The 12,553-nt window shown below is 45.3% G+C and overlaps 1 protein-coding gene across 2 annotated transcripts in view; it reads right to left on the bottom strand.

Moving 5' to 3' along the window:
* LOC102445742 (arylacetamide deacetylase-like 4) overlaps positions 1-12,553 on the bottom strand; it is a 38,318-nt gene that overhangs the window by 1,812 nt on the left and 23,953 nt on the right. The window contains exons 1-3 of one of the 2 annotated variants that reach the window (XM_075906388.2): positions 4,119-4,620; positions 1,047-1,263; positions 601-664 (exon numbers count right to left, since the gene is read on the bottom strand). The exons of the other annotated variant lie outside the window; for it this stretch is intronic. Coding sequence (XP_075762503.2) covers positions 601-664; positions 1,047-1,263; positions 4,119-4,295 — 458 coding nt within the window. The 5' untranslated portion in view covers positions 4,296-4,620. Of the gene's footprint in view, positions 1-600; positions 665-1,046; positions 1,264-4,118; positions 4,621-12,553 lie in introns of those variants that run through there. 2 annotated transcript variants of the gene reach the window in all.

Raw genomic sequence — 12,553 nt, forward strand, 5'->3', positions numbered from 1 at the left:
AAGGATACTGTTAAAAAAATGAACACATATGAAAAGGACAAATCAAATTTCAGAACAAAAGGGGAATGCGGGGGGGGGAGGTAAATGTCTGTGAGCTAATGATATTAGAGGTGATAATTGGGGAAGCTATCTTTGTACAGTAATGGGTAAGATAACTAGAGTCTTTGTTAAGATCCCGACGTAAAGTGTCGAATTTTAGCATGAATAACAGTTCAGAGGATTCTCTTTCAAGTGCAGTTTTAAAAGGCTTTTGAAGCAGGATGCAGATAATTAAGTCATTGAGACAATGTCCTTTCTGGTTGAAATGGCAAGAAACTGTTTTTTCTTTGTGGTCCTGTCTAATATCTGTTTTGTGGGCATTGATCCTTTGGCGAAGTGTCTGAGACGTTTGTCCAATGTACATAGCAGACGGACACTTTCGGCACATGATAGTATAAATTATATTTCTGGATGTGCAGGAATATGTGTTCTTGATCTTATAACTCACTCCATTATTGGATCTAACCAAGTGAGTTATACGATCAATTCAGCTCTATAGTGGCTATCAAAATGCCAAGCAATGAGTTCCTATATAATAGGACTTGGATGAAGCTCACTTACTCAACGGACACAACCACTGATTCACTTTCTGCAGCGATGTAGCGGCACACAGTTTCATAGGTATCTGGAAAACAAATGTTTTCATTGGTGTCTTGTCAGCACTGTAAGGAGAACCAGTTCTATACCCTGTTATCTCGCTTCTGCATTTAAGGAAAATAACAATTTTCTCCCACTCTTCTCCCCCACCCCAGTTCATTTTTCATTTTATCCCCTTCGTCCCCTTCATGGCCATTGCTCATCACAGTCTCACACCGCATTCCAGCTGCCCCAATGTCTGGAATAGTCAAAACATGCCAGCATAGGCGGTGTAGTTGTCAGTAAAGACTCAACCCTCAAAATTCCCCCCAAATCTCAGGCCCAAACCAACTTCCTTTGAGGTTTCTAAAAAGAGAGTGAGTTTTTGTCTTTAATTCTCTATCGTAATTTTTTTCTGTTAAATATCTTACCAATGCTGCCAAACATCCAGCCTCCTCCATGAAAGTAGATGACCCCTCTCCTTCGGCCAACAGAAGGTGCTCGAGGCTGGTAAAGCCGCACTGGCACTCTCCCAAACTGCAGGTCCTTGATGAAGAGCTTGGGATCCTCTCCTAATTTCTTTCCCTGGTACATATAGCTGAAGAAGCCAACTTGACTGCATAGGCCCAGCCTCTCCAAAATCTTCCCCTGTTAAGAGTGAAATAATCCAGGATTATTTATGATATTATATGATTACAAGAATCTCTACTCTACTCTACTCTACTCTACTCTACTCTACTCTGTGCTGATTAGGCCTCAGTTGGAGTTTTGTGTCCAGTTCTGGGCACCATATTTCAAGAAAGATGTGGACAAATTGGAGAAGATCCAGAGAAGAGGAACAAGAATGATTACAGGTCTAGAGAACATGACCGATGAAGGAAGGCTGAAAGAATTGGGCTTGTTTAGTTTGGAAAGGAGAAGACCGAGGGAGGACATGATAGCGGTTTTGAGATATGAAAAAGGGTGTCACAAGGAGGAGGGAAGAAAATTGTTCTCCTTAGCCTCTGAGGACAGGACAAGAAGCAATGGGCTTAAACTGCGGCAAGGGAGGTTTAGGCTGGACATTAGGAAAAACTTCCTAACTGTCAGGGTGGATAAACACTGGAATAAGTTGTGAAATCTCCATCTCTGGAGATATTTAAGAGCACGTTAGACAGATGTCTAACAGAGATGGTCTAGACAGTACTGGGTCCTGCAACGAGGGCAGGGGACTGGACTCAATGACCTCTCAAGTTCCCTTCCAATTCTAGTGTTCTATGATTCTATGAAAACACGACCATGGAGATCATTGTTGCAACCGATGTTATATATTTGCAACAAGTGTTGCACAAAATATGGCGTGTAGGGTGTCTATGGAAAGGTTATGATTTGCTGAATATGATTATGCTATTTGTATGCATGTATTATTTTTGTATTTGAAGATATGGCTATTGTCTGGGTGCCTGTTTTTCAAATGATCGGCCGTTTTGATAAGATCCATGAGGTATTGAGACAGCACATTCTGACGGGACTATTCAACTTGAATGGCCCATCAAGAAACACTTAAATCACAATGGAGCATGGAAGATACCCCTCTGCACCTAATGGGCTTTCCTGGGAATACTCAAACTTGAATATCAGAGGGGCAGCCGTGTTAGTCTGAATCTGCAAAAGCGACGAGGAGTCCTGTGGCACCTTATAGACTAACTGAAGTGTAGGAGCATAAGCTTTCGTGGGCAAAGACCCACTTCGTCAGATGCATGTAGTGGAAATTTCCAGAGCCAGGAATAAATATGCAGGCCAGGATCAGGCTGGAGATGACTAGGTGGATCCAATCAAGGAGGATGAGGCCCACTTCTAGCAGCTGATCTGGAGGTGTGAATTCCAAGAGAACAGAAGCTGCTTTTGTAGTTAGCAAGCCATTCACAGTCTTTGTTTAATCCAGAGTTGATTGTGTCAAACTTAAAGATGAACTGTAGCTCAGCAGTTTCTCTTTGAAGTCTGGTCCTGAAGTTTTTTTGCTGCAGGATGGCTACTTTTAGATCTGCAATAGTGTGTCCAGGAAGATTGAAGTGTTCCCCTACAGGTTTTTGTATGTTGCCATTACTAATATCAGATTTGTGTCCATTGATTCTTTTACGTAGGGACTATCCTGTTTGGCCGATGTATATAGCAGTGGGGCATTGTTGGCACATGATGGCATATATTACGTTGGTGGATGTGCAGGAGAATGTACCAGTGACAGTATGGCTGATCTGGTTAGGTCCTGTGATGGTGTTGCTGGTGTATATATGTGGGCAGAGTTGGCACCGAGGTTTGTTGCAAGTATCCGTGCCCAGAGCCACGGTCTTACAGAGCAGGAGACAAGGGATGCCCTGCGCACTCCCCTCAGCCCCAGTACCACGTCAGTTTCCCACTCCAAACGGACTGGCAAGTGAGTGACAGGTGTCTGGAGTGGCCAGCTTCCGCAGCGTGATCGCCCCACGCTTCTCTACAGGCAGGGCAGCTCTCATTCCGTGTCCATCCGCCATGGGGGTGGGAGCAGCTCAGTGCTCAGTCCCTTCAAAGTGCCTTTCCTCGTCCAAAAGTTCTGCAGCCACCACTTGTCCTCCCAGCCTTGCATGGTGGTATGGTCCCACCACGCTGCGTTCATTTCCGGAGCCCAAAAGCAGCACTCCACTGCGGTCAGCCCCTCCATGACAGCCACAAGCAATCTCCTGTCCTATGAACGCTGCACAGGCAGGTGTGACCTGTCAGCATGTCCGTCAGCCGCTGGGGATCTGTTCCCGCGCACCAGGGAGGCAGAGCACACAGCACAGAAGCCATTGAAAGATGGCACCAAATGCAGCCGGAAGTGCAAGGGTGGCTGGGGCGTGAAGTGACACACCACAGGGCATTGGGACAGGATCCAGGATGACCCGTGCCTCCCCACACATCTCCGTGGCAGAAGAGGAAGAGGTGCTCTGCGGGATAGCGGCCCAGAATGCACCGCTCCCAAAGGCGCTGCAAGTACCATGAGTATTGCAACACTAATGCACTGGTGGGTGACAGGGTGGACACCCAATAGCGTTATCACTGATAGCTTCGTGAGCGGCGCTGTAACTGCCAGCACTGTGCATTGGCCAGCGTAGACATGGCCTAAGGAGAGGGACTCACCCTACCTCCCTTACCTGCTCACACATTGGAGTTTGGCCAAAATCTGAGCCGCACCACCCAAGGCCTTAGGCCTGATTCATAATTTCTGAATCCTTTGGGGTTGGCAACACGGCTAGATACCCCCTGAAGAGCCAAGCAGAACCTGACTGTACGTGTACAAAGGTAAAAAGTCTGACAGAGACATCACAAAACAATTTCCTCAGTACAGCCAGAAAGCACAAAAATAGCATCAAGCCTTCCCCACTAGTAAATGCAGCTGGCAGGGCTCCTATGTCCAGCATTTGCATTATGCTTAGTGACATTTATCCCCTCACCTAAGCACTCCCCCCCCCCATCAGAATCCTTAGTATCAGACAAGGTAAACTCACCAGAACCGCTGTTCCAGTCAAAATAATGTGAAGCAGTCGGAGCTTTACAGGCTGGTCCACACCAGGAGGGATTTCTGAGTTGGAGAGAGCAAAATAAATTGTCCCCACGACTAACAATATGAAAGCAGCAATGAAAACTGCCAGGACTAACATCAGCAGCGCATAAGCAAACGCCATTTCAGGCCCTGGTAGCCAGGGATCTGACTTTCTCCTGATTCCTCAGTGCTCTTTGATTTGTTACTTCCTGATTCTGGAGCACGTCTGCAATCTGGCTGCACTAGGGTGAATTTTTCTCTTCCTCTGTTACAGCTGCTGCACGGGGTCAGTTAGCAAATACTGCAGAGTCATCAAGCTCAGAATTGTAATAACTCCAGGAGTGTCACAGCTCTGTGTACGCCAGCAGCTCTGCCAATGAGGCATCAGAACACTCCAAAACATTGTACAAGTTGTACATTGTACAAGTTACTCTTGCATTGACTTCAGGACGGAGAAAGGATGTGGACTATGACAACCTATGTCTGTAGTTCAGTCTCATGTCTCCATGACAGTGTTGCAGCCTGTTCATAGGTGGTATTTATCTAGGTCTGTGTAACGAACTCGAAGTTCAAATTTGTGGTATGCAAATGCATTTAGCAGCAGACAGTGGAAACTGCAGTAGTGAAGGCTGTACTGTACACTGCATGGGGTCTGCACCCACTATTTATTTGTCTCAAAGTAAACTGGGATGGTGCCATTATTTTAAAAAAATTCAAAATGGCCCCTTTAGAAAGGCATTATCCACTGGTACCAAAAAAAGAGAAGGCAATCCTATTTTAAAGTGTGAGTTGAGAGAAGCACCCCAAATGTTAGACATGCATCAGGTAATAGGAACTTATTTTGGAGGTAGTTCTATCATGCCTGCATTTGTGGTACCGCTCAGCCATGTGATGAGTGTTTCTAACTCTCGTGATTTTATCACAGACATCTCATTTTGTGGGGGAGAGGGAAGGTTCTTAACGACCCAGCTCTGGGAATGCTGGAATATATCAGTCTGCCCCAGACTGGCCTAAAAAGGGTTAAATCCAGCCCTGGGAGAGGGCTGGGGCTGTGGTGCAAGCAGCTGTAGAAGATAGCAGCCAATTAGGGCCCAGCTAAGGGCTGTATAAATAGAGGCTCCTGAGCAACCTCACTCTTACTCCAGCTGTGGAGCAGGAGCAACTTAGCTACCAGGGAAGCAAGAGGCTTCCTGATACAGAGCAGAGCAGAGCTGGGGAAAGGCAGGCAGAGCTGAGGAGCTCTGGCCAGGCAAACTCTCAGGCTGAGGCCTAGCTGTGAAGGCCTGAGGCTACTAGGGCTGCAGGGAGGCAGCCAGGATAGAAAAAGGCAGCAGGTCCATACCCTTTTCGGAAAGCTCTGCAGTCTAGACATAGCCTTAGGCTGTGTCTACACTGGCGTGATCTTGCCTTAGGCTGTGTCTACACTGGCGTGATCTTGCCTTAGGCTGTGTCTACGCTGGCACGATCTTGCACAAAAGCGGCCGCTCTTGTGCAAAAACTTGCTGCCTGTCTACACTGGCTGCGTGTTCTTGCGCAAGTAAACTGACGTCCTAATGTATGAAATCAGGGCTTCTTGCGCCAGAACTCTGACGCTCCCGCTCAGGAATAAGCTCTTTTGCGCAACTGTTCTTGCGCAAGAGGCCAGTGTAGACAGGCAACATGAATTTCTTGCTCAAGAAAGCCCTGTAGTTAAAATCGCCATCAGAGCTTTCTTGCGCAAGAGCACATGCCAGTATAGACGCTCTCTTCTGGAAGAGTTTTTGCACAAGAACTCTTCCACAAAAGAATTCTTGCACAAGAAGCTGCCAGTGTAGACGTAGCCATGAGAGAACAATCAGAAACAACAACTTGACTGTAACTTTTTGAGGCTGCTATTAGGCTGTGAATATTGAGTTCAAAGCAGATGCCATAAGACACACGTGTTGTCAAAGCCATATGATATTTCTCAATATGGCCTCTGCTTCCATATACCATTCTGATAAGCCATATGCAAATCTGCATGAACATGCACATCAAACCTAAATCTTTGTTGTGGGCTCGCACCAGACTAAGCTATGGAAAAGGCAAAATCTTTTTGAATATGAAGGCATGCTAGCCCATACAAACCAGGGTTTGTTTAAGTTTGCAAGCTTCCGTGGCTCTTTCCCTTAAGGACTCAATTCATTTTTTCCTTTTAATTTCCATATCCCTCCATGGTATTGCTGCAACTTGTCTCTTGGATTTGGTATCTCTCTTTTCCTCTTCCACACTCCCTATTTTTTTCTACAGTTTTTTTTCTTCCTGTATTTCCACACTCACCGCTGTGGGTACAAGAGTCCTAATTTCTGCAGCTTTTGACAGCTTGACCAGACGCCCTACATTTGGTTGCCTCTGTAATTCTCTGTCGTATTTTGAAACTCAGCTGAATACATATTGTTTCCATTTTAGCAGCATTTTATTTCTCCTGGACCCTGCTCTTATTTAGTTCTGTACCTGCACCATTTATGGAAACCCTGAAGTATTTTGGAGACACACATTCTATAAATACTAGGCAGTTCATTTTCAAAGTTGCTGAGCACTTGGTCTCTCATTGAAAGTACAGATTGAATCTCTCTAGTCCGGAAACGTCTGGACCTGACTGGTGCCAAATCGGAGAATTTGCCAAAACACAGGAGGTCAATATTGTCTAGCAGCATTACCAACACTTCCACTGCTTACTGGGTTCTTAGAAGACATTTAAGGGTAAATTAGAGCTAAATTACAGTTCAGAACACTGAGGCTACGTCTAGACTGGCATGATTTTCTGGAAATGCTTTTGACGGAAAAGTTTTCCGTTAAAAGCATTTTCGGAAAAGAGCGTCTAGATTGGCACGGACGCTTTTCCGCAAAAGCACTTTTTGTGGAAAAGCGTCCGTGGCCAATCTAGACACGCTTTTGCACAAAAAAGCCCCGATCGCCATTTTCACGATTGGGGCTTTTTTGTGCAAAACAAATCTCAGCTGTCTACACTGGCCCTTTTGCGCAAAAGTTTTGCGCAAAAGGGACTTTTACCCGAACGGGAGAAGCATAGTATTTCTGCAAAAAGCACTGATTTCTTACAGTAGGAAGTCAGTGCTTTTGCGGAAATTCAAGCGGCCAGTGTAGACAGCTGGCAAGTTTTTCCAGAAAAGCAGCTGATTTTCCGGAAAAACTGGCCAGTCTAGACACAGCCTGAGAGTCGGATCTGGTGGCTGTAAACAAATTTTATGGGACCGCAAGAAATTTGGTCACATCCATGATAATCAAACATGTGGCTAACTAAAATCGTGCCGGACCACGGATGTTGCTGGATCAGAGAGTGCCAGACCAGACAGGATCAACCTGTAGCAGGAATTCAGCATCTCCAAAATGAGGGCCAGTATGAAACTGGCATGAATTATTTAGCTATAAAAAGTAATTTTAAAAGCAAACTATGACATGACTGTATAGTCCCACTCTCCATCCTATAGGCAGAGCTCAACTAGAAGGATGCCAACTAGAGCTCCTGGGGAAAGGGGGAGATTTCCCCATCAGTGAAAATTTTGATGAAAATGGAGGGGCAAGGGGAATCCTTTCTTTTTTTCTTTTCTTTTTTTTAACATGTTTTGTTGGAAATTTAAACTTTTGGTTGAAAACCAGAAACTTCACTTTTCTGATGAAAACTGACAATTTTTCAAGAAAGCCGTCACTCTGAGAAAAATGTGAGCAAAAATCCAATTTTCATCACAAATAAATGTAGATGGAAAATTTTTACCAGCCCTAGTTTAAAGTTACTGTGCTGCTCCTGTTTCTTTTTATTTGGTTCCTCAGTGACACCTGCTGGCCAAATATACACATAACAAGTTGGGTTTCTTTGAATCCTGCCCCCACATTTCTTGAGGCCTCCTCATATAAAGTTTAAAATTGAACATGGGATTCATCTATATACCTTGTATAAGAGCAATGCTGGAGGTTGAGGTTTCTGTCTGCTATTTAATCCTTGTCAGGTCTATATAAGATTTTTAATTTAGTATCTGCATGTTTTCTGTGGTAATACTTTTTACTGTGTACTGATATTGTAATTTCTGTCTGGGGGGGTCACAATTTTATAGGTGGAAACCGAAAGGTGTAAAATACTCCATATTTTAAAGAATACAAATCTTAAACCAAAACAAAAAGTTCCTACTTATTGTGAAATAACAGGCTGCTTTAAACACATGGAATAGCTATTTTAGTAGCTCCGCAGTGTAGCCTAATGGACCGTGTTTAATATATAAAGAGTACAATGTAAATGTGGCAGGTTTGATATAGTATAAAAGCTTTATTGATGCTCATCTGCATAACTCACTTTTCTCTTTGCCATTTGTGATTAAGCAACGATCCCAATCTCCAAGTAATATAACTTCACCTTTCTTTATTCCAACCAAGTGTATGCGTTTGCGTAATACATGCAATATAAAAATAGGGCTATAGGGTGTATACAGTGCAAGATGCATTAGTCTGATCTGTCACTAAATCGTACTTTTATCACAGGGGTCTCCAACCTTTTTAAGCACAAGATCACTTTTTGAATTTAAGTGCAATCCAAGATCTACCTCAAATATAAATACCCTTGCCCTGCCTCCTTCCTGCCCCTTCTCAGAGGCCCCACCCCTTGTGACGGTGCAGTCGGGGTTCCCCTGATCCTGCACCCCCGTAGCAGCCAGAACAGTCTCCACCATCCAGCAGAGTAGAGAGGGGTTTATTGAGTTTCCAGAATACAGCACAGCATAGAAGTGATGTGGCAATAGGAGGGGGACTAGGATGCCCCAGAACTCTTAAGACGGGGTGCCTGAGCCCCTAGTCTCCAAGCCCCCTCCCTAGGCTGTCTCCATCATGTTTCCCGCCCGAGACTGACCCTCCCTCCCAACACTCACTTCCCTAGTTCCCTCGCTGCCCCAACTCATCTGACCCATTGAGCCTTTGTCTACATGACTTAGACAGCCCACCTGCTGGGCAGTGCTCACAGGCAGAGGCCAGTAGGGGTCATTCACAGCCTACAACCCAAGCACAGCAACCGGCAAGGTACTGACACTACAACACAACATGTGGGTGAGTCAGTGGGAATCACACCTCACAACGCAGGGGGACACGGGGATAGAGAGCAGACAGCACCCCCACTAGGCCACACCCCTGCTCACTCCGTCCTCCCTATCTCGCCCATCCTCACTCACTTTCATCAGGCTGAGCAGAGGTTTAGGGTGCAGGCTCTGGTCTTGGATTAAGGGATCTGGAGTGTGAGAGAGGCTCTGAGCTGAGCCTGGGGCAGGCAGTTGGGAGGTAGGAGGGGCTCTAGGTGCAGGCTCTGGGATGGTGTTTGGATGCAGAGGGGCTTGAGATGCAGGAGGGGGTTCATGACTGGGGTAGGAGTTTGGAATGTGGGCTCCAGCTTACTTCAGATGGCTCCTGGGTGGTAGTGCAGTGGGGTTAAGGCAGGCTCACCCCTGCCCTGGCCCTGGACCTGGACCACTTCCTAAAGCAGCTCCAAGGCAAAGGGCAGGAGATGAGCAGCAGTAGGGGGAAGGGCAGCTTAAGTGCCGGCCCTTGATAGCCTCTTGGCCAAACCAGTCAGGATCACCTGTCAGAGGCTGGTTGGTGACCCCACTGTTCTATCAGTTTCTGGGATTGTTGCTTATGATAGGTTTCACTGTGGTAAAATGCCTGTAATTGTCAACGCACGCTCTGTCTCGGTGCATGTACAAGTGCAGATGTGGGCATTTAACTTCACTGCATTAGAGCTGAATAAGATTTTTTTTTTCAGTGAAATGTTTCTGTCAGAAAGTAAATTGGTCAAAACCTGAAAGTGTTTGTGGGAAAGGGTCCATCATGAGGAATTTCTCAACTCAAAAAGAGTTGAAAAAAGCCTTTCAAAATTAAACAAAAAATTTTGGTTTCCCCGTTCGAAATGACTTCTTATTTTTCTCTTACGTATTTGACCAGGAAGTGGTTTATGGAAGCAGGTGTGTTAGAATTCCATTTGGCTTGCTATAATGTGGATGGGCCATAAGCATGATGTGATATTTTTAACTTTTAACATAAAAACATTGAAAGCAGTGTTTTAAATATTATGTGTCTAGTGTTTGAGAAGGGCATTAAAAAAATCGAAATAAACTCTAAAATCTGCCTCTAATCTTTACCGTTAAGAATTAATTTCAGCTGGTATAAGTTCATATTCCAGCAGTTTGAAGAATGTTGAAGTATTTTTTTACAGGTCCTACTTCCATCCTATTAGTCAAAAATAAGTTGAATCCCCGCTTTGAAACCAAGTCAACTGTCCAGAAAAGCCATCATAACTAACAGGGAGTGATAAAACCAAAGCTTTAGTGGCTGGTCAATTTCAGGAGGCAGTTCTGATTTGAAGAGCTAATAACAAATTGCCCAAATGAACAAGACCAGTAGCAGAAAGGGAGAAATCCAAACCAGTCCTATTAATGTCAAAGGAGCACAAACAAACCCCATTACACTTGAATGAGGGTCATGCACTCAGAGAAGCGATTCTGATTTGAGTCTCCCAGTACTAATTTCTCTGGTGTTGCTGAAGTTTCCTCACAAGTGAGTAAGCAACACAAGACATCCTTTTGACACACAGCACAAAATACATAATCGGATTAAGGTTGCAATATTAATAATACCCTCCATCCTCCTCCCATGAAGGATAATGATGACTCCTACCACACCCAGACAAAGAATTATCAGCCGAAGAAGCTAGAATCTGACAGTCTGACTCAGGTGTAATTTTGGTGCGACTGACTCTTGGATGTTCCAAAAGCTCAGTATTTATGCTGATAAGAGTGGTAGATACTTCTCTAGAGTAAAATCAGCGCCTTGATTCTCCTCATAAACGTTGTTTATGTTTAATTGTCATATTGATGACGATCAAAATCATCAAGCTTTTGATACGGTCTCCCACAATATTCTTGCCAGTAAGCTAAGGGAATGTGGATTGGATAAATGGACTGTAAGTTGGATAGAAAGCTGGCTAGAAGGTCGGGCCCAGCGGGTAGTGATCAACGACTCGATGTCAGGTTGGCGGTCAGTTTCTAGCGGAGTGCCCCAAGGATTGGTTCTAGGACTAGTTTTGTTCAACATCTTTATTAATGACCCGGATGAGGGGATGGATTGCACCCTCAACAAGTTCGCAGATGACACTAAGCTAGGGGGAGAGGTAGATATGCTGGAGGGCAGGGATAGGGTCCAGAGTGACCTAGACAAATTGGAGGATTGGACCAAAAGGACAAGTGTAGAGGTTCAATAAGGACAAGTGTAGAGTCCTGCACTTGGGATGGAAGAATCCCAAACATTGTTACAGGCTGGGGACCGAATGGCTAAGTAGCAGTTCTGCAGAAAAGGACTTGGGGATTACAGTGGACGAGATGCTGGATATGAGTCAACAGTGTGCCCTTGTAGCCAAGAAGGCTAATGGCATATTAGGTTGCATTAAGAGGAGCATTGGCAGCAGATCAAGAGAAGTGATTATTCCCCTTTATTCGGCTCTGGTGAGGCCACATCTGGAGTATTCGTCCAGTTCTGGGCTTCCCACTACAGGAAGGATGTGGACACATTGGAGAGGGTCCAGTGGAGGGCAACCAAAATGATTAGGGGGCTGGAGCATATGACCTACGAGGAGAGGCTGAGGGATTTGGGTTTGTTTAGTCTGCAGAAGAGAAAAGTGAGGGGGGATTTGATAGCAGCCTTTAACTTCCTGAAGGGAGGTTCCAAAGAGGCTGGAGAAGGGCTGTTCACAGTAGTGACAGATGGCAGAATGAGGAGCAATGGTCTCAAGTTACAGTGGGGAAGGTCCAGGTTGGATATTAGGAAAAACTATTTCACTAGGCGGATGGTGAAGCACTGGAATGGGTTACCTAGGGAAGTAGTGGAGTCTCCATCCCTAGAGGTGTTTAAGTCTCAGCTTGACAAAGCCCTGGCCGGGTTGATTTAGTTGGGATTGGTCCTACCTTGGGCAGGGGGCTGGACTTGATGACCTCCTGAGGTCTCTTCCAGCTCTATGGTTCTATTATATTTATCAGTAAATATGAATAAAGTACACAGGCATGTAGTCAGAATTTTTCTGGATGGTGCTATCAACATGTAGAGCACAGTTATGCAGTATGTTGTTTGTCATGTGCTTCTACAAAAAATATACAGGGTATTCCATATAGTTTTGTTGCACTTAACCTGTCAGCATGGAGGCACATTGCAGTGAGAGGCAGCAAGCGGGGGAGCATGTAACAGACAAGAAGTAATTAGACGCTATCTGGCACCAGCTCGCACTCACCAGCCATTACTGCTCGCAGCTCACAGTCAGTACTGCCTGGAAACAGGACGAGGCCCTGCTGGCCAAGTGCTGGCACGCAGCAGGAGCCGTGCTCATGGGCCAGCAGGGGG

This window comes from Pelodiscus sinensis, chromosome 24 (assembly GCF_052426305.1).
Source record: "Pelodiscus sinensis isolate ZL-2025 chromosome 24, ASM5242630v1, whole genome shotgun sequence".
Taxonomy (NCBI): Eukaryota; Metazoa; Chordata; order Testudines; family Trionychidae; genus Pelodiscus; species Pelodiscus sinensis.